The sequence below is a fragment of the Camelus bactrianus genome, chromosome 4, assembly GCF_048773025.1.
Source record: "Camelus bactrianus isolate YW-2024 breed Bactrian camel chromosome 4, ASM4877302v1, whole genome shotgun sequence".
In the NCBI taxonomy this organism is placed as follows: domain Eukaryota; kingdom Metazoa; phylum Chordata; class Mammalia; order Artiodactyla; family Camelidae; genus Camelus; species Camelus bactrianus.
The window spans coordinates 46029892-46056607 of NC_133542.1; the positions used below are offsets into that span (position 1 = coordinate 46029892).

General features: G+C 38.4%; 1 protein-coding gene across 3 annotated transcripts in view; it reads left to right on the plus strand.

Annotated features, from left to right (window-relative positions):
- The first annotated feature begins 7401 nt into the window (after positions 1 to 7401).
- The window catches only part of RECK (reversion inducing cysteine rich protein with kazal motifs), a 66558-nt gene continuing 47243 nt past the window's right edge, over positions 7402 to 26716 (plus strand). The window contains exons 1-5 of one of the 3 annotated variants that reach the window (XM_074361828.1): positions 7402 to 7581; positions 18803 to 18861; positions 22748 to 22822; positions 23706 to 23742; positions 26345 to 26430. In XM_074361828.1, coding sequence (XP_074217929.1) covers positions 7482 to 7581; positions 18803 to 18861; positions 22748 to 22822; positions 23706 to 23742; positions 26345 to 26430 — 357 coding nt within the window. In that variant the 5' untranslated portion in view covers positions 7402 to 7481. The remainder of the gene's footprint in view (positions 7582 to 18802; positions 18862 to 22747; positions 22823 to 23705; positions 23743 to 26344; positions 26431 to 26716) is intronic. The other 2 variants (XM_074361830.1, XM_074361829.1) reach the window with 2 other exon arrangements.

The following is a 26716-nucleotide window of genomic DNA, read 5'->3' on the forward strand; positions in this document are numbered from 1 at the left end:
GACACCTGGAGAAAGCCCAGAGAGGACGAATTCATGACTTACAGCCCACAACCTGCAGGTCATTTATTAGGTGTCTCCTCTGGGCTCTCTCCCTAACCCATGCCCTCCATAGATCGTGAGCAGTGGCTCCAAACTTCTAAGGCCACATAGGACATTATTTGAAAGAGACTTGGCTGATTGCGGCTCTGGATACCTGTGCCTGCTGCAAACCCGCCATCTGGTGGACATTTCTGCAAGCTTCTTAGATCAGTGATCCTCTACCTTTAGTGTGCTCCTGAGTCACCTGGGGATGTTGTGAAAATGCAGATTTGGATTCAGTGAGTCTGAGGTGGGGTTGGAGATTATGTATCTCTGATGAGTTCCCAGGAGATGCCTATGCTGCTGGTCTGTGGACCACACTTTGAGGAGCAGGCTCTCCAAGACTTAGGACCATGACTGAGGGGCTGAAGGGAGAGGCAGGGAAGCAACTCCAGCGTGTGCCAAGTCCTCCAGCATCAGCAACCAAGGCTGTTCTAATTTGAGGGATAGCAGTTTGTCCTGTGACCTGAATTCTCTTGTGGATCTAAGAAGAATTGTTGATTTCTCAGTTTGTTCAGTTTTTTACCTGTTACTACAGAGTGGAGACTCCAGTCTTCTTCCATGCTAGACTGGAAACTAGCCATTCCCACTTCAAATAGCTCTAAAGTGCAGTCAAGTGCAAATAAATAAAAAATTGTGGTCAAGTGCAAAATAAGAGGTATACACATAGCAGAGTAAGAAATAGATATCAGATTTTACAGAAAACACAATGATTGTATTTCTAAAAATTAACCAGAAAAATATTGTAGTGATATGAATTCAGAAAAGTTTGAGATAGAAATAACTTCTCAAAAATCAATTGTATTCCTACACACCATCAATATACAGCAAAAAGCAAAACAAAACAAACAAACAAAAAACAGGAATACTCTCCTATTTACAGTAGAAACAAGTATCAAAGAATTGGAAACAAATATAACTCCAGACATGACAGATAGCATCAAGAAAAAAATGATGAGTCTTACGGGAGTATAAAGGAAGGCAGAGTGATTGACCAAAGGCTTGAGAGAATAAATAAAATTAAAATGACCGGTAAGGAACTTGAGCTTGGAAACAAGTGTTTTTAAATCTCCGCCCCACTAAAGACTCTACTGAGCTACATAAGTTGCTGGTGAAGAATAATTGAACAATACAAAGATCTTTTGAAGGTAATGATATTAGATTTTCCTACCAGATTTGAACTTACTACGAAGTAACAATTACTGAATGATGTATCATTGACTTTTTTTAAAAGTTTTGTAAAATCAATGGTATTAGAGGTACTAGAAAATTAATCCCAACTATAAGAATTTAATACACATATGTAAGATAAAAATTAATAGCATGAAAGAGGAACCACTTTTTAAGAAATAGTGGAACAGCAGCAATATTCAATTGAATGAGGGTTTGCTTTGATCCATACATCACACCACACACTGCTATAAACTTAGGATGGATTAGAATTAAACATAAAACGCCACCATGATTACAAAGGACAGAAACAAGAGAACAGAATGACATGTTTATTCCAGCTGTGGAAGAGAGTGTGAGTCATTATTTTGGAAGAGAAATGGTATCAGAATTAAAAGAGACATGTTCAAACATTAATTGTACAAACCTCTTGAATAATATCATCTAATCAAATAGGAATCAAATAGCTCCCAAATGGAGTTTTGTCAGGTTCTGCAAGTATCTGATTTGAGCTTCTTTTGTATATATATATATATATATATATATATATATATATATATATATATATATATATATATATACACACATACACACATACATATACTAAATAACTTATATTATGTAATAAGACCATAAACACCCACAAACCTACATTTTGACTCTAGACACATTAGAGGCTACTACCACCTAGTGTGTATGCTGTTGAGTTGACTCCTTTTGCATAAATCTCAGGGTAAATCTTTTCCTACCATCTCTGCACATTTATTTTATCTTCTTTCAACATGTCCTTGATTAGAAAAAGTATAGTTCTGCATTGATCTTTTCTCTAATCTAGGCCTACGTTCATTGGCTCACATGTAACTGTACCAGGGAGTACAAATGTGCGCTGTTCTCAATTAAGTGTCAGGCGAGGCTCAGAATCATCTGCTTGGGGCATGTTCTCATCCTGGCGTCATAGCCAATTTCACAATAACAAGTGAACACATAACTTGTCACACCATAATAATGTCACACTATAAATAGTATTGGGACCATAAATAACCATAAATTTGGGATGTTACTTCTCTGACTACACTTCTGATAAGGAATTTGAGCAGTTATTCAATCTTGTTAGTGAATCAGTATTTTTTTCTTACTTTTAATATCTAACTGGCATTTTTTACATGAATACAGTTTGTTTTTTAGAGCAGTTTTAGGTTCACAGCAAAACTGAGCAGAAAGTACAAAAAGTTCCCATGTATCCAGTCCCCACATATGCACAATCTCTCCTACTACCAACATCCAGCAGCAGAATGGTATCTTTGTTACAATCGGTGAATCTACGTGGACACATCATCACCCTGAGTTCATAGTTGAGGGCTGACTCTTGGTGTCCTACATTCTATGGGTTTGGACAAATGTATGACCTGTATCCAGCATTATAGTTTTGTACAGAATAGTTTCACTGCCCTGAAACTCCTCTGTGCTCTGCCTCTTCATTCCTCCCTCTCCTCGAACCCCTCACAACCCCTAGTCTTTTAATTGTCTCCATCATTTTGCTTTTTCCAGAATGTCATGTTTGGAATCATGTGGTACATAACCTTTTCAGATTGGCTTCTTTTACTTAGTAATATGCTTTTAAGTTTCCTCCATGTCTTTTCATGGCTCAATAGCTCATTTCTTTGTAGTGCTGAATACTGTTCTACAGTCTGGATGTACAATAGTTTATTTACCTACTTAGCTACTGAAGGACATCTTGGTTGCTTCCAAATTTTGGCAGTTATGAACAAAGCCAGTATAAATCTGCATGTGCAGGTTTTGGTATGGACATAACATAATTCAATATCATGAATTGATATTGAAATAATGCCTCAGTACTTCTTTTCCCAAGGTACTATTTTAATTTTAATAAAGAGTAGTCTGAGATTGCAAGGTGGGCTAGTTCAAAAACCATCACCATTTTGCAAACTACTCGTCTCACCGTTTTGCAAACTACTCGTCTGTATGAATCAGGATTTTCTCTACAACAGGCAGCCAAACAAAATACAGAATAGAAGCTGAAACTAGTGTGACTGTAATTATCCATAATTCCAGATTTCAAATTTTCATGTTCATCAAAATCTCACTTATTATCTGAATTCTCAATTATTACTTTTGAATTAATTGTTATTATAAATTTAAACTTATAAATAAATAAATAAATAAATAAATAAATAAATAAATAAATTTAAACTTATAAAAATAGCTATAAAACACAGCTTTTAAAAATTTTATATGGTGGCAGGATTCTGTAAGATTGTTGGAAAAAGGATTCCACTGCTAAAAAATAAAAATAATATTTTTTAAGTTTGAAAATTACTGAAATAAACAAGCAAAGAGAGTAGAGAATGGGGACAATTTCATACTCACAGGCTCATGTTGTGAGAGGGCTCATTGGAGGCTGGAAGGCTATTGTACCAGCATCACAAATTGAGGTCACAAGGCAAAATTTTATGTGTTGGTGTTGGCTGCCTTGGCAGAGCTTCTCTTCCTCGTGAGATCTCAACATAAGGGCCAATGAGGATGTCAGATACACCAATTTTGCGCCAGGGCATGGGATTCCTTTGTTCTCCAAGGCCATACTCCCAGTTAATAAGGTTATAGCAAACATGACAGCAGTTAGAAAATGTTTGCTCTGGCTGGGCAGTTGCTTCCAAGCACCAACTTCTAGAAGGGCTACACAAATCTCTGATAGACACCTACTTCTCTCTGCAAGTCCCCTTCCTGCTAAATGACTGAAACTTAATCTCAGTCAATGCATTGGGATCTCAGCTTAGTCAATGCCTATCCCCAACCTCCTCCCTAGTTTTAAGAGGAAAATATAGAGCCAAACCCATCAATGGGGACTGGGAAGAAGGCAGGACATCTGGTCCTCAGTTGTTATCATCAATCCCTGTTGACACCTGCGTCCTCATCTGGTGTCCAGTTGTATAGACCATGCAAATAACAGCTAGAGCCTTATTCTGATCTTGAGGCCTTTTCAGGCGCTCAGCTCTCTCTTAACTTCTGATTTGCCTCTCTCAAAGGGCACATTCAGCTCCTCTCCTGTGGCCGTATAGGTGGGTGCAAGAAACAGGACATACTTGCAGCTGTTTCTCCTCTACTCTCCCATCATGCTGAGTGTAGGGGAACTTTGTGAGGTGTGTCACGTCCCTGAGCTCCATGGGAAATGGGGTCCAGGTCCCCTCTTATCTCATATTCCCAGGCCTTTCGGGGTTCTGTGTCCCAACCCACTGCAGCCTCCCTCAAGGAGCCCTGCTGCTCCTGTGGCCCTCCCCCTCCCAATCAGAGTGAGTGAGGTTGGTGGGGACTGGTGGGGGTGGGGGGATTGTGTCCGGTATTCTCACAAGTCTGTTGTTCAGACAAAGATTTTATACCCTCAGCCTTTTGGGCTAGGTTCTGAGATCTCAAAAGCTTACTCTTAAAACCACTGTCTCTGCTTGGAATTTCAAATGTCTTGTTTTTAAAACCAAAAAGCTAGAAATAGCCTCTTTGTCTGCTTTTCTACTCTAATCATCATCCCTGAAGAAATGAATGCCTTACTCTCATGTTTAGTTCTAGCTAAGGAATTACTGGGAATAAAAAAGATATTAATTAATATTCAAAAAAATTGACCCACTTCATATACATATGAAGCCAGGTATCATAAAGTCTTACTTTAATAATTCAAAATAATTCCCTTATCAAGATAGGTCAATTCATGATAATAAAATGTGTTTAGGCAAAACAAACCCAGAAAAATTATTTTCATTAAAAGTTAACTTGAGTTTACTATGCATAAATTCCAAAAAACAATATATGGGGTCCTAGTTAATTAAAATCAGCAAAACTTGCCATATTATTAATCGAAATGTATCTCTTCCTTTAGATACCAGAGAGAAATTTGAATCTACATAAAGGAATGAAGAGCATCAGAAATGCTTAACATGTAGGTAAATATAAAACACATTATTTTTCATTTTGTAATCTCTTGCTTGAATAATGGACTATTTAAAGCCAAATAATAGAAAGTGTGTGGAAGCAAAGTGTATGACAACATTAGCACAAAAGATGGGACTTTCCTTTAGGACCATTTCAGGTTGAGGTCATATATATGACGTCATATATTGAGGTCATAACCCCTAGTACCTCGGAATCACACATGTAATTAGTCATACTGGAGTAGGGTAGGCCACTAAATCAATATGAGTGGTGTCCTTATAAAAAGGATTAATTTGGACACGAACACACACACACACACACACGAGAATTTCATGTAAACATGAAGGCAGAGAGCAAGGTGATGAGACTACAAGCCAAGGAGTGCAAAAGATTGCCAATAACCAGCAGAAGCTAGGAGAGAGGTATGAATCAGAGTCTCCCTCATAGCTCTCAGAAGGAGTGAACTCTGCCAACAGTTTGATCTTAGACTTCTTGCTTCAAGAACTCTGAGACAATAACCTTCTACTGTTTAAGCCACCCAGTTTGTGGTGCTTTGTTACAGCAGCCTAGGAAACTAATACAGGAACCCAGTGGTCTAATGACCCATCTCCAAGGCTTATTAGCAATCAGTTCACCTAATGATTTACCTTGGAAGTGGTATCTGTTAGCTGTATGAGTTTATTTTTCCATCTGAAAGTCCCCTTCAGGCCTCCCATATGGCATTTTCTGAGGTCCACAGAGCTAAGGAGACCAATCGTCCCATTTTCCCTGGGACTAATGAGATTTCTGGGACATGGGACTTCCAGTTTTAAAACCAGGACAATCCCAGACAAATCGAGATGTGTTGGTCACTTCTTGCTCAAGTTTTTCCAGGGCACAGTTGCGCCCAGAGCAACCATCTTAGTTCCCTCAGCTGACCTGGGTTACCACAAGAATTGGGGGATTCTTGGCAGAGGACGCATGTTGTGAAAGCAACTAAGAGGTCTGGAACTAGGTAAGAGGTTCTGAAAGGATGGTGGCAGGGGTGCAGGGAGAGTGTGGAGATGAAGCTGGAAAAGGTGATTGGGTCTAAATGCTGAGACCCTCTGACACCATGTTGAATAATTGTACATCCTTCTATCCTGTAAGAAAAGACATGGCCTATTAGAGAAGCAAGAGCATTGTTGCCAGAGCAAATGTTTTAGAAAGAGTATTGTAACTTATTCATTTTTTCTTTCGTAAAGCTAAGAGAGAGAATAGATAGAGACCTAAAAGACATACCAACCAATTCAAATATGGACTTTAGATGGAACTTGAAAAACGGTAAAAGGAAATTGCAAGACAATAACGAAAATGTAAACACTTACTGGATATTTAATGATGTTGAGGAATTTAAAAATTTAACTGCAGTTGTGCTTTCTTTAAAAGGAAGGGGAAAGGGAAAAAGTATTATGTAATTCAGGAATGGAAAAGAGAGGGAGAGGGGGAGGAAGAGGGAGGGATGGGGCGGGGTGCGGTGGAGGGTGCTTTGATAGCAAATGAATCCTCTCGTACATTAGCTGTGGGGGTAAGGGGTGGAGTGAGGACCCACCTTCAAATAGTCTCTTAAAGTCTAAACCCAACCTGGCATTCAAGGCTCTCCATATATAGATACACAAGCATTCCTCCCCACCTGATAGGAAGAGATACTTAGTACGTCAAAGACACATTGAGGCTAAACTTCCCAAAGAGCTTTGATGGCAAATCCGTGTATCGGGGCCCTTGTCAGGGGACCGTGTCTGTGGCAGAGCCTCTCAGATTCCAGAGAAGGCCGAGATGTCCTGGGTGTCACGCCTTCTTTGGGTGCGAGGCAGCGTCAGGCAGAAAGGTTATTAAGAGGATCATTGAGGGTAAGTGAAAGGGAGAAGTCCCTTTGGTTCAGCCTTGGACTATGCCTCAGTTCTCAGGCGAACTTGTAGTTGGGCGGACGGTCTCCTCGCTAAGCCTCAGTGACCCTATCTGCAAACCTCAGGAGGTCGAGGCGTTTTAAGGGGACTTCCAGCTCTGACATCCTCTGACTCCCCTCTTGGAGAACGCTGGCTGCGGGACTCCGCTGCAGAAGCCGACACACAGCTGGGACTTAACAAAGAGCCGGGGTCTCGGGCTGGTTCCCGCCCCCAGCAGGTTTTGGAAACTCGGCCGGCTGAGGGGCGGGGCTTGAGGGCGCCACAGCCAATCACCGAGGGTCCAGGCCGCCGGGGCGTGGCCTCCGCAAGCCGCAGCGGCTGGCGGGCTGGGTCCGAGCATCCCGCGGCTCCGGACCCCCCGGCCCGGACATGGCGACCGTCCGGGCCTCCCCGCGAGGCGCGCTGCTGCTTCTCCTGGCCGTGGCGGGGGTCGCAGAGGTGGCAGGAGGCCTGGCTCCCGGCAGTGCGGGTAAGTAACTGCTGGAGCAACGGTTCGGGGCGGTCCGGAGCGGCCGCCTCTAGCGCTCCAAGATGGCGCGGGGCAGGGGGCCGGGGTGCGCGCGACCCCCAGACCCAGCCCACGTCGGTGACCCAGGGTCCGGAGGTCCCAGCAGGCGGAAGGGGCGGCTGAGGCCGGACGAGCAGGACCCGTTTCCACCCTCGCTCTCCCCTCCCGGGTCTGCTGAACTGGGAGCGGTGACCCAGGTTCGAGGCCTTGCTCTGTCAGCCACCGGGCAGGGGCCCCCAGCTCGGCCCTTACCCCCTCATCCGGCTCGGGTCTCTGTCCGAAGAGGGTGAAATACCTTCGCCCAGGTTCGTCGCGAAGATTGGATGGGACTCCGGAGGTACAGCCGCCTTACCGCTGCCCTGACAATTATTGTTACTTGTTACTTGACCCTCAGTTCAGAAAGGCCGACCTCGGGCAGCTAGCGTTGATGGGCCCCACAGCCTGCCTGACTTATGAAGTCTCAGAAGAGAACAAGTCCAAGCCCTCTAAATGCAGTTCTGCTGCCGTTCGCTGTGGGTATGCTGTGTGTCAGAGACGGCGCTGGGCTCTGGCAGGAGACAGTAAAAATCAGTGAACTCTCTTTCTAGGGGCTGGCTGACTTGAGAGTTTTGTTCTTGCTCTAGAGGAATTAAACCACGGGTGGGTAGGAAACTTTAGTGCTGCTTATCTCCCACGTGCTGGGCTTCAGGAGTTATGCCAATTCCTGCCCTCCAGTAGCTCTTGCTAGGAGGTGGGGTACAACAGGACATGAGCGCCTCAAATTCAAGGCAGAAGTGTCCAGAGGAGATGAAGGGCTGTGAGTGCAGAGGGAGAGAGATGACGTCCACCTAGGTGGGAAGAAAATTGAGTGATTCCCCAACGGCATTAGATAGGAAAAGATGACTGGGATTAATACATGCAGCAGTGGTGGAGAAGTGCATTGCTTACACAGAGGCAGACCTTGAAAGAGCAAAATCAGTCCCGGCAAGGTTTTAAGGTAGCTTACAGTGTTAAAGTTGGCTTTTTTTTTTTTTTTTAAAAACAAAGTATTTAAAGAAGGGAGAAAATTGTCAGGAACCTGGGGTTAGATAGTTGATTGTAAGTGGATTCTAAAATTCAGCTGTCAGTAAGACAAAGGAGAGAGAAAGAGAATGCTGTGTATTCGTGGCTAAATCAACTTCCCTTTCTGGGCCCCATTTTTCTCATTAAGTTAAAGAAATTGAACTAAAGCACTTCCAAAGTTATGGTTCAGAAAATACTAGCTGTCCATTCTTAATCCCACAATTAGTCGGTCCTGTGGGAGATAGCAGAGTGGAATAGTTAAGAATATTTGAACAAAATACTTACCTTTAGTTTTTTATGCTTTAATATCTACACTTATTATATACAGAAATTCTCATAGATTTTATTGTGAGAATTAATTGAGGTAATACATGTGTAGCATTTAGAATAGCTTATAGTAAGCACAGAAATGTTAGCTATTAAATAAATTTGGGAAACACTGTACACTGTACCCTTCTCTTAGACACCTCAGATTCACAATAATTCACAAAGATTCCTGTGGTAAAGAAACTTGTTGCTGGGGGAGTGGGGAAATGACTGCTATTGGTTATGGGGTTTCTTTTTAGTTTGATGAAAATGTTCAAAATTGGATAGTGGTGAGCACAACTCTATGACTGTACGAAAAACAATGAAATGTACACTTTTAAAGGATGAATTTTGTGGTGTGTGATTGTTAAAAGATAAACTGAGGCATATTAAAATTTTAAGTTTATTTGAGCAAAAATTGATTTGAATTGGGCAATGCCAATTGGAAAGTAACAGGAGCTAGGGGAAAGACTTTTATAGAAGAGATGGAAGCAAAGCAAAGAAATTATTTAATTGGCTATATTTTGAGCAGGTGCCTTATTTGGGAAAGCCCTGGTGACTGTGTTTGGTTGTCCTTGGGTTTCCAATTTCTTAACCTTGAGGCACTATAGGCTTAGGCTTTGGTTTGCTTAACTAGGCTACTAAGGCATTGAAGCTACCTCAGGCTAATGGCCTCCTTGTTTAATTAATTTAACATGATTTATATCTCAATAAAATTATTATGCAAAAGAAGAAAAAAGTTGTTTGCTTAAAGAACTGTTTTTTTCTTCAGAACACCTAAAGCACACTTCAGAAAATTCTGGGCTAGATGATTTCTAAAGGCCCTTCCAGTTCTAAAAGTTTGTGGCAACATAGAGTTTGCGTTGTTTGGTAAAACGAAAATTTCCAAGTTTGATCTAAAAGTGAAATTTGGGGGAGGGTATAGCTCAGTGGTAGAGTGTATGCCTAGCATGCACAAGGTCCCGGGTTCAATCCCCAGTACCTTCACTAAAAATAAAATAAATAAAAACCTAATTACCTACCTCCCCCCCAAAAAAACCAAACAAATAATAAAAAGTGCAATTTGTTACTTGTACTAAATTCTAGGAAGCATATATTGCCTGGTTCCTTACATGAAGGGCATTGAGTAATACAATGGACAAAAGCTTCCACTGTGGATTTGTATAAAGTGTGGAAAATGTTCTTCAATCCTAAACAAAAATTAAGAACACAATATTAAATTATATTTCAATGAAGGCCTGGCTTGTATTCCTGCTCAGTGTTCCTTCCCATCTCCTTACCCCATCCAAGATTGGGTACTCCTGTCTCCTCTGGTATAAGGCTTTCCAAATCTTATCTGTTCTGACTTGAAGATTTTCATTCTTATTGGGGGAGGGGAGGCAAGGAAGGCTGGTGAGAGACGTAATGATTTGACTTGCTCAATTATTATTAACTCTTGTGAAGTTTAGCCACACCGTCTACATTGGAGTAATGCCACACTTCCTATCCTGAGTACTTTCTGGTCCCCTCGACCCTCCAGCCCTCCCACCAACACTTCCTAGTGTTCCCTTTGAAGAATGGGATGGGGCCCTAAGCTGTAGTCTCAGGATCTGTGGGTCATGGCATCTGATAGTATCTCTGTTTCTATTTAAGATGTTTTGTAATAGTACAGAAGACAGAAAGATGTAACATTAGGGCTAGGTTTCAATAAGTTGACGTTTCAGGAATTATGTAATAGCCTAGAATCCTGAAAAAGAATTTTAAGTTAGAAAAAGCAACCGCCTATCTGGAGGAGAGTAATATGAAGCAGATTCTCTTCCCTAAAAGTATCTTGGCCCACGCTGTACAAAGAGCTAGAGTTGGTGATAGACCAGATATGACAGTTTATTCTGGTGTGCTACTAAAAGTTCCTGCCTTATACCTATGGATTTAAACAATCTTTCATTAATCATACTTTTCACCATATGCCACTTGTAGAAGAAAGTGGGACAATGTCAAGGAGGTGGTTTTTATCTATTTTAAATGTTTTTTGAAAGAGCAAAACAGTTACCATACGACTTTGTTTATTCAAAAAATATTGGAGTGTTTCCTATATGTCAGGCACTATTCTAGGTACAGAGTTGCTGCTCTCAAGGGGCTTACATTCCAACAGAGGGGAGACAGACAATAAACAGATAAAATGTTTTCTGGGAGTGGTAAGTATGCTATGAAGAAAACTAGATGATAGCATAGAGAATTGTGTGAGTAGAGGAAAGTGGTTCTTTACATAATGATGACGAGAGAGGCCTCTTTGGGAAGGTAAAGTTCAGAACTGAAATCTGAAGACTGAAGGTGCTGCCCTTAGCAAAACTTGGGGTGGGGACCAGGAAGTGCACATGCCCTAAGGCAAGAAGGAACAGAAGGTCAGTGTGGTTGCAACATCTTAAGCAAGAGAGTAAGCCAGAGCTAGATAGTGCTGGGCCTTCCAAAGAGCCACGTAAGGATTGTGGATTTTATTCTACGTGCAGATAGAAACCAGTGGACTTTTAAGTCAGAGATAATGTGCTTTGATTTCTATTTTAGATCGCTCTGGCTGCTGAGTGGAAAAAATTAATTGTAATAGGGTAGGAGTAAAAGTGGGGCTATTAGAAGGCCATTGTAGTAGTCAAAGCAGGAGATAATGGTGACTTAGAGTAGAGTGATGGTAGAGGTAGAAGAGGAGAGATTCAAGATAAATTGCTGATGGATTAGATGTGGGAAGTGAGGGGAGGAGGAATTAAAGATTACTTATAGGTTTTTACCTTGAGCACCTTAGTAGAAAATGATGCCATTTACTGAGTTTGGGGAGATGGGGAACAGCAGGTTGGAGGATTGGCAGGTGAGTCAGGAAGAGAATCAGATTTTCCATTTTTGTATATATTTAAGATGGATATTAGAAATAACTGCCCCTGGCTCATTGCTTATTAAACTGAATTTCACACCTGTCAGTATTCCCTTCAGCAAATATTTGTTAAGCTGTTAATTGCGCCAGACACTGTGATAGGCACTAGATATAATGTGGTAAGCAGAATAGACATGGTCTCTGCTTTCATGAGGTTTGTGGTTTAGTGGGACAAGCAGACATTAAATATCACCAAAAAGTGTATAATATCTAAATTGCTAATACTATGTGGTTACATTAGTACGTATCCATTTATATTCTAAATATGAATATGTTTGAGGGAAAATCATGTGATTTAATCAAGTATATAGTACATAATGCAGTGGATGCTGTAGAGCACATAGATTACATCAAAAGACTTCAAGAAAAGTGTAGTAAGTATTAAGAGAAACATTTTGACCATGGAATATACCATTGGTAACCAGACATTCATATTTTCTGATTCCTTGTTTTATAGATGGAAGTCCTGCAGCATAGAATGGGGAAGGGAATTATCTGAGAATACCGGTTATTAGCATCTGTGAGGATCTTAGGAGTCATTTGCTTTAGTTGTTTCATAATGATGAATGTCTGTTAAGGCTCTTTTGACCCCTGGAAAAACAGAAACCAAGGTATCTCAGGATTCAGAAGCTAGTTATGTAGCATCTAACAGGGAACACGTGGAAATCGAAGGGTAGGAAATTGAGCACAGCACAACCTCAGGGACTGCTGTGGGAACTGGTAAGCTGCCAGGAACCAAGACTACTTCTAGAGACATTCTCTCTCTACCTCTCATAGCTTCTGTCTGTGCATCTTTTGCATTTCCCACTCTCTACCAACCAGCTTCCTCCTTTACTCATGGTTTCTGCACAACATGAAACTTCCCCAGCCCCAACTTGTCTTAACCTTATAGTTACAGAGCCCACCACCAACTGGCTGCATACCTCTGTACCTGTGCATATGATTGGGTCCAATTTGTCTTTTGACCTGGGTCAAGAACTCATATATGATGTTTGCTAAATTATGACTTGGTCACTATGTGAAATGTGGTATGGGAGTGGTACTGTGAGAGAAATAAACATTTTGTACATTTTTTTCTGATTAATAAGCATTGTATAACTAGGAAATTATTACTTATTAACCAATGAATGAATAAATTTTTTGAGGTGAGCACTGTGCTAAATGGATACAAGAAGTTTCCATTCAATCTGGAGATACAATTAGTACACACATGAAATTATTGAAGAAGAGTGAAGTGTTAAAGTTTCCAGTTCTGACTAGAATTGTAAGACCTTAAATAACCAAAAAACCAACATAGCCTGGAGTTGTTGAAGAAAGAGTTACTAAGAGTTGAGATGGTATTTAAGCCTTGAAATATGTTTAGGATTTAGGTCAGCAGAAAGAGGGCTAAACATTTCAGGCAGAAGGCTGTGTTCAAGGTAAATGAGGCTTTCCTTGTTAAAAAATAACAGAAGTTCAGGGAAGGGGAGGTGAGAAGAAGACTTGGAAAATTTAGAATTGAAATAGCAGGAAGCCATTGTAGGTCCCTGATTAGAAGAGTGACAGCATGCAGGATCTATTTGAAACTTAATCTGGTAGTCATATTGGTAATAGAAGCAAATGAGCATAATTGGCTGTTGCAGCAGTGCAGTATGAGGCAAGCAGTGGAGAAGGATATCTGTAACTTGTGATTCAGAAAAAGAAAACAAAGTATTTATCTGTCTAGATGTTAGCTGTGTTGAATCCAGGTGGTGAGAATATAATCATTTAACTGGCTATTCCTTGGCTGATATTATGTTATATATAAATATATATACACACATATATATATACACACACACATATTCACAAACATTTTTAAAGGGGTAAATGTGACAATTGCAAGAATATATTTATAAGTTAAAGTTGCAGTTGTCATTTAAATGTTTTTAAATTTAAAGTGATTGTCAGTAAAGTATTTTGAAAATGTAAATTTGATTAAAAGTCAGATCAGATTTTTTATTAAGATCTTTTTTATCTAGAATGATCTTTTTCCACTATCAGCTCAGGTTTAGTTTTTCCGCCTCAACAGTGTGGGATAAATACATATATATATTTATATTTATATATATTTTTTTCTGTTTTAGTAATTCTTTAGGAAGACATTAATTAGAAGGAATCTTTATTTTCTTTAGAAAAGAAAACAAGAATGGCTTTTCATTAACCACATTGAATTATAGCTTTGGGGAGGCTTCTGTGGCAAAATCCCTTTTAACTTCAGAAATCCTATAATTCTGTGAATATTTTAATTTTAGATTAGAGTGTGTGTTTGTTTTTTTTAAATGCTGGTTGGCCTTAGAAGTTGCATTTTCCCTTGTGGCTGGAGCATGTGCTTCCTGCTTACTTGCCTATCTTTAGTACACATGTGGCCCAAACCAGCAGCCAAACCTTGATGTTTCTAATTATTGTATAATTCTGCTTGCCTATTCCTAGGTTACACTAATACCTTCTTAAACCCAGTATACATGGCCTTTAGTAATTGTTTTTTTTTTAATTTTATAATTACAGACTCTTAGAATAAGAATGGAAAATATGACACCCAACCTGTCTTTAATAAGGGTAACACCTGTGCTCTTTATTTTCATCATGTCAATGTCAAGTTTTATTTTGAACAGATTTATTTTTATCTGTTCAGTTCCATTTTATGAAAATAACCAGAGTTTTATACTGTTTTGAAGAAATTAGGTTAGAATCAAATCATAAAAACAAAACATTTCTAGAATTCATTGTCTTCTCTTGTATAAAACACTAGGCCTTGGAGAGGTGTTTTTTGTTTGTTTGTTTGTTTTGCACTCTAATAGTTGAATGACCCAGTTACTCCATTTTAATAGCTCTAAGAAAGACAAAGACCTTTAATTGCTGCATTAATTGCATTTGAATCCTTTGCTCCCATTCTTAATGAAGGCATATGAATTGATGTCCCTTTGTGAACATTCTTGAAAAGTATGCAGTGTTAAAGATTCTAGTAAGTTTTTGTTGTTTCAAAGGAAGAAAAATGTGTGCTAATATAATGATAGTTAAGGTTAAAAATATTGTGGAAAATGTAATGGAGCGTAGGTCCCCTAGCCTGTTCCAGGAGGGTGGCAGTCCTCTCAAGGGAGGAAATGTACTGTTATAGAGGAATGCTTGGTTGGGAGGGGGAAGGGCATTATTACCAGAAGACTTCAGGCTGCTCTCTTTAATACCATTTTGTCAGAAGTTCAGAAGTCTTTTGGAAAGACTAGAAGGAAATATGTCAAAATCACACACATTCTGGCAGGGCAGTGGGAGTATTAGATCATTTTTCTTCTTTTCCAGATTTTGGAGTTTCATAATAAAAAAGATTATTTTAAAAGTTTAACTTTGAGGCTTACTCCAGTGTAAATTTAATCTTCACCACTAAGTAGGAAAAAAATGAGCTTTTATATTTTTAATAAAACCTTCCATTGTTACTGGAGTTTTAACTATGACATGTTTTATGTTTCTATTCTAAATAGACCTTTGCTACAAGAAATTTTTTTCAAAAAATCCCTAGGCCCAAGTCAGACTCTTGTCTGCCTGATTGTTTACTTTTTGCTAAGCCTGTGCTTATTGGGACCATGTGTTATCCTGAGTTATCTTTGCTCTTGATCAGCTGGATTTTCTGCCCTTCTGTGACCTTTGTGTTGAAGGATAGTAGAAAGTGGCAAAAATTTGAGCACTTCTAAAGAGCACATCAGTATCTCAGGAGAGACTGCCCCCCCCCCGCCCTCCCCATTCTAATAAGGCTGGGGATCTGACAGAATCTCAGAAGAGGGGGTGGCACGAGGCGGCATGGCAGGGGAGGAAGGGTTGTTAAGAGAACAGCTCATGGGTGAGTGTGCCCTCTCACGAGTTAGAGCTTCTAAGAAAGTAACTACAGCTTATAAGCAAAGAACTTTTTAAATTTCTGAAACTTAATGAAATTTCTGTATGTTCTTCATGATTTTTGAGTCAGATGTTTAGAACATTAAGATACCTTTTTGCATAGAAATAGTATTAGAAAGCCAGTCCCAAAATAGTCTTTTATGAAACTAAGCTATAGTAGTATGTCAGTAATATCATATACCCTTGTCATTATTTTACAGAGTAACAATTTCCAGTTTTGAACTTAAAAGTCTTGTTGGTAAGATCTAAAGAGGACTTTTATTTTTCACTCATTTATTCATCTGCTTCCCACACTAATCCTGCCTTCAATCAGAAAAAAGCTCTGCTTTCATCTAATTTGTATACTGAAATTATATACATTGCATTTGAAGAGATTATGTTGCAAATACATATTTTAAACCATTGTATTCAGATCTAGCTGCCTGAAATACAATATTTTCATGTCCTTGTCTCTTTTGACTTGGCAGTCTATAAACAAGTCCTGACCAATCCAGCTGTATCTTTTTTTCCAGTCAGCTGTACTCTATAGAGTATTATCATGCCCCTGATGATTATCTCTATAGCTGACTTTTTAATTTCTCTGGGCCCATAATGCTGCTTGGCAACATTTTTCCTTTTCTCTAATATGATGTTTCTCAGATTGGCATTCTGGAATGTTAATAAGTTGCATGGAAAAAGTATTCTGTGGTCTGAGAAATCTTAGATCCCTTTTTAGGAGATTAATAATGCATATTAACATATTGAAGGCTTTGTGAAGTCCTGCAGTAAAGAATTCTCTTTAACTTTTTAATCCTTCATTTCCCAATTTATTTGAGCATGAAACGTTTTCTCTTGAGGGATAGATAATAACAATTCATGAAACAGTGTTTCACAGAACACAAGTTTGAGAAGCCTCTATAGTTGCTTCCTTTGTTCTCCAAAATGACTGTTTAGATTTCTACTTCACCTCAAGACTTCAACCCCATCTCAACCTTTTTGTTTTCAGACCTAATCTCTGTTTCACTGAGAAAATGGAGGCTTTCAGCTTCCCTCTTAATTTGTCAGCGTCCTTATATCCTTTTGTCTAGACTTTGTTCTACCATCAGACTATAAACTGGATGAAGTTAGAGAGCATAACATATATTTACTATTGTATTCCTAGCCCAAGTACAATGCCTCTTCTTGAACCCACATCCCTCTCCAGCAATCACCTAATTTCTTTATATTCTTTTAGCCACGACTGTTTGTATAGCAATTCAGTTCTTAAACTAACCACCCAGAGTTGGAACAGACCCCACAAGGTAAAGGGCATGATCCCAAACAAGGCTGCCCTTTCTCTAGACACTAACCATACTTTGGCGGTTCCCAGGTCACCGACATTTCTGACCAATTGGCTTATAAATTGGGGCTTCCCTCAACCCCATTAAAATTAGTAATTCACTAGAATGTCTCACAGAACCCAGGGAAGCGCTTTAGTTATGATTACAGTTTTGTTATAAAGGATACAAATCAGGAGGACCAGTCAAATGGAGAGATATGCAGAGTAAGGTCTGGGAGGAAATGCAGTTTCTTCTGTGCCCTTTCCTCATGGAATCAGTGTGCATCACCCTCCTGGCACATCAGTGTCTTCAAGCAGCCAGGAAAGATCACTGAGCTTTGGTGTCTAGAATTTTTATTGGAATTTCATCATATAGGCATGATTGATTAAATTATTATCTGTGTGGTTGAGCTCAATCTCCAGTCCCCCTGTCCCACTGAGTTTGGGAGATTGGGTTGATATCCTGTGGCTCAAAGCCCCAACCCTCTAATCACATGACTTCTCTTTCTGGATTGGCCGGTCCCCATCCTGAAGCTATCTAGGTGAGACCATGGGTTACCTCCTTAGCCTAACAAAGACACTCTTGTTACTCTGGAAATTACAAGGATTTAGAGTCTCAGGAATCAGGGGCAAAGGCCTCTCTAAAATATGAGGGGTGGGAGATAAGTGGAGAGTGAGGGTATAGCTCAGTAGTAGAGCATATGCTTAGCATGCATGAGGTCCTGGGTTCAATCTCTAGTACCTCCATTAAATAAAATATTTATTTCCCCCCAACAAAAAGATTTTTTTAAAATGTGGGGTGGGGTGGAGAATCTTCCCTTGATCTTGCATCCTTCGGTAACTTACCACTCTCTTTCCCTCCCATTACTGCCAGATTTCTTGAGAGCCTGTAGTTACTATTTACACTTCCTCACCTCTGGTTTACTCCTTTAATATCATTCACTTCTACTAACTCACAGAAAGTACCTTGCGAAGGTCTAAGTGGCCCCTTAGTAAATCCATTTCCTTTCTTGAGTCTTCAGTCTAACCTGACTGTTCTGGAGCATGGCACTTACTGCTCCCTCTTCTGTGATGCCACTCTCTGGTGGCTGGCTTACCTCTGACTCTTCAATCTCAGTCTCTTTCCTTGTTTCTTCCCGTATCTCAGATTGTGGTTATTTAGAATTTGGTGCTGTGTTCACTTCTTACTACTCTCCCTAAGCAGTGTCATTCATTTACATAAACCTCCTTTATGCTGATGATTTCCAAATTTGTATCTTTAGGCTTGGCCAATGTGCAGTCCAGGCTTGGGTTTCTGCCTTTACTGGAATATCTGGAATATTTTGGCCATTGCAAATCTTAATTTAACATGTCCAAAACAAAGTTCACTTTTTGTCATTTAACCTTAGATTGTAAGTATAATAATAGAATATAGTCCATAGAGTAATTATGAGGTTTAAATGAGATAATATATAAAGCAAGCAGTAAAATTCTGGCACATAGAAAGTACATAGTAGCTATTACTATTATTACATGACAGTCTCCCCTATTAGACTGCAAGCTTCTTGAGGGCAAAAACCACATCCTTGAACTTAAGACAGTCCTTGACTTGTAATAGGTATACAGCAAAGGTTTGTTGAGTTAAAATGGATAATAATAGTCTTTTGAATAAATGGTTTGTCTAATCATCCAGCTTAGTTTAATCATCTTATTTATTTAACAGTGGGCAACATCAGGTGTTTATTTTTTCTCTCTAGGTGCATTATGTTGTAATCATTCAAAGGATAACCAAATGTGCCGTGATGTATGTGAGCAGGTAAGCTTACACAACAGTTGTACAGGGTATTAGTTACATAACCATTTAATATAATTGTTTTGGAGAAATCCATGGACAGCACTTAAAACAAGTAATCAGAGTTCACATCACCAATAATGGAACAATTTTACATGTGTCTGCTGACATGCACTAAAAAGGAGCACAGAATTTAAGTAGGATTCCTGTCCAAAATGCATAACGTGAATTATGAGGAAACAGTAAGGCAGACCCAGATTGAGGGATGTTTCTCAAAATAACTGCCTGTACTCTTTAGAGGTATCAGTGTTATAAACACAAAGATTTCCAGATAAGAAGAAATTAAAGAGCCATGACAACTAAACACGATGCTTAATTCTGGATTGGGTCCTGGAATTAAAAAAGGATTGCTATAAAGGATATTACTTGGATAAATTGGTGAAATTTGAATATGGACTATATAATATTGTATCAGTGTTGCGATCTAAATTTGGTGATTGTACTGTGGTTAGATAGGATGGTGTCCTTGTTCTTAGGAGATACATGCTGGGATTTAGGAATGAATGGTCATGTCTGTAATGATTTCTAAAATATTTCATCAAAATAATAGTAATAACATGTATATGTAGAGATAGTTAAAGCAAATGTTGCAAACATTAATAATGAGTAGATAATGGGTAATTTCTTCAACCAATGTGGAATGAAGAAAGGATAGAGTCCTTCATAGATGGACTCTTAATCTATGTGGGTGTTCATTGTACTCCTTTTGAAACTTTTCTGTAGGTTTGAATTTTTCTGCTTGAGCCTTTTTAGGCAAATTCTACTGAGACAATACCTGTTCATAACACCTTACCTTTCTTTCATCATCTTGATTGTGTAGCTCTTGCCTTCGTACTTGAGAATTAATGACCTCAGTAATCTTCTGAGGAGTTTTCAAGTAATACCTGGATCTTGTTAATTCCTAAAACTGAGAGAGCTACCTAACTGGGTAAAATACCTAGATTAAAACTTCACTCAAACAACATTAGGAATTTAGAAAGATTTTTGTTAAATACTCTAATTGTAAAACAAGACAGTGTTTCATGTTGAAACACTATAGCAAGTTAAGTTTTCTGTAGATTTACTGCCAAAACAATAGTTTTTAAAAGCAAAAATGGCTCCTTGGTGGTGTCACCATATAGGAGCTTTGAAAGTAGCACTGCTAAATTTGGAAGCACTGTGTTCCTGGCTTTTTGCTTTCTTTTCTCTTGTTCTGCTCACTGGTATTCCACAGGGTAAATGGTTTTTGTGAGGTACCTGCAGCAAGCAAGGCCTAATTTCTTAAAATCTGAAGCATTAGAAGTTCTATAACTTAGCAAATTGAGGACTATAGTCACTCTAATAAAAAACATTCTTCCCTTATCTAATTGAGAAATAAGGCAAAGTAGTAAGGCAGATAGGACCCCAAATAGTACTTTTATTACTAGTTACGCAAATGCCAAATGTAACTTTTATCTCCAGATAAACACTAAACTGAAGTATTAGACTTACTCCCCAAGGAAGAGCAGTAAGAGTTGAGTTATATACGTTCACTTCCCCCTGCCAAACTCAACAGTCAGTAAGTCAGTCATCCTACTCACAGGAGCAGTGAGTGAGTGGTGTGGAGAGTGGCGAGGGTGCCACTACTGGCAGAGCTCACTGAAAATGAAAAGAATGACCAGAAATTGAGGAATCATTATTTCTTCAACCAGTAGGAAATGAAGAAAGGGTAGAGTCCTGCTGATATTTAGGTTTCGTTCAAGTAAATACCAGTATCCTTGAAGGCTCTGGAAGATTAGGAAAAAGATTTGAGGGGTGGGAGTGGGAAGATGAATTGCTGAATTATCAGTGAAGACCACTGTGTGAAGACAGTTGGAGATTTGGAATTAAAACTTTTAGAATTTGAATTTAGATAAGAAGTCAGGTCTGTTGTTTTGTAACAGTCAACACAGTGAGGTGTCAGATGCCATATAAGTCAAGAAGTTTGAGATCTAAGAAAAGGCCCTCAGTTTTAAAAAGAAGAATCTTAGGAGAGATATTCTAGAACAGGGACTTTTGTTTGCTTTGTTTATACTGAATCCCCAATGCTTAGAATAGTGCTTAACACTCAGAATTCTGCCTCTTCCCATTCCGCCACTGATGTCATTCATGTGCTTCCTCTCTCCGTCTCATTCTTGTTTGCCTTTTATTGTTGTCTTTTCCCCTTTCTTTTTCTTTTCTTTCTTCTTTTTATCTTTTTATAATGGGAATTTTCAAGTATATACAAAAGTAAAGAAAAATATAATAAACTCGCATATTCAGCTTTAGCGTTATTAAGTCAAGGCTAGTTGTGTTTCATTTATACTCCCATCTACTCCTCCCCCCTATTATATTGAGGCAAATTTATATTGAAGCAAATCCCTGTTGTCATATCCTTCAGTCCGTTAAGTTTTCAGTTGGTATCAATAAATTATAAGTACTCATTAAAAAAAAAACATAATACCATTACCACTTCTTTAAAAATGTAATATTCAAATATCTAGTTATTTTTCAAATTTATTAATTATTAAACTTATTAAAGTTTTGTTTTATAAATTTGAATCAGGATCCAAATGAGGTATATGCATTATAACTGGTTATATGTCTCTAAAGACCTTTTAATATGGGTTTTTCCTCACAATTTATTTGACAGATAAATCTGATCATTTACCCTGTGGAGTTTCCCATAGTCTGAATTACGTTGTTTGTATCCCTGTGGTATCACTTAACGTGTTCCTCTTTCCTCTATTTCTTAGTAATTGGTAGGCAGATTTAAGAGCAGAGTTGTCCAATGGAATTTTCAGCAGTGATGAAAATAATTTATATCTGCGTGATTCAATATGGAAACCACTAACTATATGTGCCAAGTGAACACTTGAAATGTGTTTAAAAAGATTGAGGAACTGAATTATAAATTTTATTTCATTTTAATTGATTTAAGTTTAAATTTAAATAGCCATATGTGGCTGGCAGCTGCCTTATGAGACAGATCCAGAGGCTTGATCAGATTCAGGTTCGGTTGTTTTTGTTTTGTTTGGCAAGTCTTATTCATAAATGGTATTGTGTCTAGTTGTCTCTGTGTAATGTTAGCAGTCATTGTTGATAGTTGCCTAAATGTATTCACTAAGAGTTGCAAAATGGTGTTATTCTAGCTCTCTTCACTTACAGTTGGTGGTTTTGGAGAAAAATGGCTACTCAAACTAATTGGAGATAAATCCTTTTTTATTGTCTTAGCATTCGTAGATTTTACAGTCTTGACTATTTGCAGGTAATGATATATGTAATGATTTATAATTTATAGAGACATCAAATTATAATTGCATTAATTAAAGTTGTATTTGTAAGTGAGCCAGTTAGCCTGGTGAGTGAACTTGTCAACTCCTCAGCATCTTTATTAAAAAATGGCTTCATCTCTTTTGTGGCATTTTATGGAGAAGTTTTGGCTATAATGCTATTCACAAATTTGTTCTTCACCAATATCAAGGGTATGACATAGTCTATTTTTCATTGTGGTCATTGATTTAAAACAGTTTGTAGAACAGTTTAGAATAAATTTATCTTTTTTCTTTCTTTTCTGTTTTCTCTTTTCTTTTTCTCCCTTATACTCTAACAGGTTAGTAGCCTGGTTTCCTCTGTTTTTGGTCATTAGAAAAGAGTCTAGACTTTCTATATCTGGGTTTTGTTGATTGTTTGCCAAACTAACTTACCTTTCAAGAAATACTGCCTCAGCTTAATTTAGATCTTTCCAAACGTTTTCCATTTATAAAAGGAAATTGGAAAATGTTCTAGACAACTGATGAATCTAGAAGATAATAAATTTACCTCTTCTTACTTCTTACGAAACAAATACCACGAAACTTTTTTTTTCAAATAGATATTCTCCTCAAAAAGTGAATCCCGACTAAAACATCTGTTGCAGCGAGCCCCAGATTATTGTCCTGAAACAATGGTATGTCGTATTTTACTTAACTATGGAAGCTTTTGTCTAAATGAAGCACTCTAATGAGTTACTTTTAGATTTAGCAATTTTTTCAATGTGATTGGAGTTTGTGGTCAGAATAAAATGTTAGATTTAATTAGGTACTTTAAAAACAACCTCACACAAATTGCTAGATAGAATATTGTCTTCCACCTTTTATTGTTTTTTCTGTGATGTAGATATAAAACAATACTACATATAAATGTATTCTAGTCTTTAAATTTCATTATGATTAAACTATCTGGAATTGGGATTTTACTTACTATATTTTGACAATTTTATGGAAACCATAATAACTAAATCATGTTTATTTTTTAAAAATTGGATTTGGGGTAAGGGAAAATGTGAGACTTCTCATTATTCCGGTCTCCCCGTTTTCTGGTATACTGTAGATACATTGCATGCCTGTCTAAGTCCTGTAACAAAATATCTTTAATTCTTGGGCCATCCTCAGTGTTTGGGAGCTCCTGAGCCAGGCTAAGAAAGTCTGAGCTGGCATGAGAGAGCCTCTTTAGATGAGGTAGCTTGGTTATGGGGAGGAGGGGGAGTTGATGATCAGACAGTTCTGACTGACACGTTTTCCTTTAGTCTTTTTGCTTGTAAGTAGTTATTCCAGTACATATCCTAAGTAGCCATACTTGTCTTTAGTATTCTTAGACGTGAAGATGGGAAAACAGCAAGCAATATTTTTGCATCTCAGTTTTATTTCTGCTTCCATGAATAACTGGTTGATACTCATGTAGTTCTAGGTCATTGATTGTATAGAGATAAACATAATCAAAGTAGCTATACATAATTTCTATAGAGAGGAACTGTTATCTACATAAAAGCCTTTTGATGATTACAATTTTAGGTTGAAATTTGGAGTTGTATGAATTCATCTTTGCCAGGTAAGCAATACAAGTGTAACCTTTAGCACTTTATTTTTTAAAAACTTATTTTCTGGCTGTAATGTCTGTGTCCTATAACCTAATGTATACCCTTGAGTTTCTATCCTCTCCTCCTTGTAGGCACCCAAATTTTCAAATGTCTAATTTATTCTCACTCACTCAATCCTTAACGGTACTCTTATCTCCACTTCTATCATTCTGTTGAAACTGACCTTTGAAACCATCACCAGGATCTCTTGGTTCCTAAATCTTATTTCTCAGCACTTGTTCTCTTTGACTTCCTGTGACACTTGATATTATTGACCGCTACCTCTTTGTGACTTCACCTTGGCCTCGTGACCTTGTCTTCTCTTATCTTTTTCCTCCCTGCCCTCGTCCCGATGAGAACCATGGTTATTCCTGTGTGTGGTCTTCTTCCCTTCTTTATCCACACTCACCCTGGTAACTGCATTCCTTCCCAGAACTGTTACCTGATCAGCTATGAGAAAATAACTTTCAAATCCAAGTCATTGTTCATGACTTCTGGACATCTCTACCTGGATCTCTGTATAGGTGGCATCTGAAGTGCAAATTCAAACCCATACTCATAACTGCCTCTCTTGTGAATGACACTAGACTGGAAACCCTATAGTTATCTCTGATTACTTTTTCTTTTTAGTTCCATTGACTTGCCCCTTGTCAAATCTTGCATCTGTCCTCTCTATTCCTAGTTCAAGCCTTTATTATTACATCTTGGGATAAATTATTGCAATAACCTTGTAACTGGTGTTCCAATACATCATAGCTGTCCTCCTCACTCCCTTCAGGGGAAAAAAAAATCCCTCAGGGGATATCTACTTCCATCAGAATAAAGCCCAAACTCCTTAGCCTGGCATTCATGGTCTCCTAGCATTAAAGCTCATTTTCCAGTCCTGTTTAAAGCCAGTGCTTTGAAAAAAGGGAGTATATTTTATGTATCTCTGAATTCTAAAGGCTTTCATGATGTTAGACTATTTGCCTTCCTAGAATTGCCCACATCCTTGCTTGTCCTCCTAATTATCCCTCTACCTAGTGTCTTGCAATTATATATATGTATTGTTCCTACCAAACTATAATCTCCATGAAGGGACAAATCATATAGTTTATCTATTTCGTAGCCCACATAATACCTTATAGAGTGCCTTGTACATAATAGGTGTTCAGTGAATGTGAATGCTTGTTGAATAATTTAATATTTTCTAAGAGGTACTGGGTACATGAAAATGGCAATATACTGCATTATGGTATAAAAGGTCAGAGTTTATGACCTACATTGATCCCATTCAGAATTCTGTCTAGAATGTGGGTGATTCTAGAAAGACCTAGTAAGGCAAGCAGCAAAGATTGAGGAAAAACTATACTAGGTAGTGGGGCTGGATGAGAGTCTTTTGCCTTTTATACCTTAAAACATGTAGGGATACAGAAGCTTATGATATGTAGTATTTTTAGCCAGTTTTAATAATTGGGATGCTTTTGATTATATTTTGAGGGCTTTGTCTATCTGTGAGTCATTTGTTTGCTTTACTTTGTTTTTTTTAGCAGAATGCTTCTATTTGCTACATTGTTTTAGTTGCATGTCGAGAACTATGTTACCTATTGCCTTGAATCCCTCACATTTTTTTCAAATGCAAATAATAATCTAATGTACATGAGAATTTGCAGATCTATGTCTTACATGGAAGCAGCATAAAGCATTTTTCTTAAAAGAGATAAGGAGGAATTTGCAGTATCCCTGTAAGCGTAGATCTTTTCTTTTTTCATAATTATTACTTATATCTCCTAATTTTATCCTAGGAGTTATTCATTGATGTTTATGATTGCAAAAACAGATTTAAAAGTTGCATTAGATCACTTTTTATAAATTTATCACCTTTTGGTATCAGTAATACGGTTAGAGAAATAGCTGCTATGCATAAATTGAACAGAAATAGTGATTTTGCTCCTTAATTAAGTATAGCCATCCAAGTCAGTTCTGACTCACAGGAGATGTTCCTGTCTGCTTACTAAGTATCAGTTTTTAAACAGCATCATGGGTTTTATGCTATTCTAGGTATTTAATATTTTGGATACAATAATACTCATGCCATTTTTTGTTTGCTTATTAAGTTAAATTGGAATCTTTGCCTCTGGGTCACAGTCTAAAGGTGATGAAGGCCTCTTCTTGCTTTCCTTAACCTGTATGTCCTCTAAAGATACTGTGTACCTAAGAGTGAGAATGAACTAAAGAGAGTTTAGGGTGGGCAGGGAGAAGAACAAAGAAACAAAGAATCTGGTAATTATGCTGTGAGGGACCCTGAGAAGACTGATAGTATTGAGAGTAAGGATGGGAGGAGGGGCTTCATATATTTTTTTGTTAGTGGAAGTACTGGAGATTGAACCCAGGACCTTGTGCATGACAAGCATTCACTCTACCACTGAGCTATACCCTCCCCCTAGGACTTCATACTTTTGAGGTCCTGCCATCTGAATCAGTCTTCTTGTGGACACCTGCTTTGACTTGTAGTGGTATCCACGAACCAGTTTAGCACGCTATTTGTGTTTGTCACTACTTATGACCAAAACATTTGAACATTTTGTTTTTAAGGTGTGTTTAAGAAGTCTGATGGCTGGGTTGGCTTAGGCTGCTGTGAACTGGCTATTACCTTGGAGTGTCGACAGGCATGCAAGCAGGTAACGCTTGGCAATCAGGCTGTTAAACAGCGTGGAGTACAGTTTGAGTTTTGGCTGTGCAAATGTCTTGGACCTAGCCCACCTCGTACCTTTAGAGAGATGACCCATAAAAACTGCAAATTTAACACTTCTTAAATAGACCACTTCCTTTTAGACATGCTGCTTTTTCAGTTATAGCTGCTGCATCTAAGACCCTCAGCCTTCTCTTATTCTTTCTTAACTGTCTGCCACACAAAGACAGAATATTATAGGAATGGAGGCCTTTTGCTTAGTCAATACTGAATGA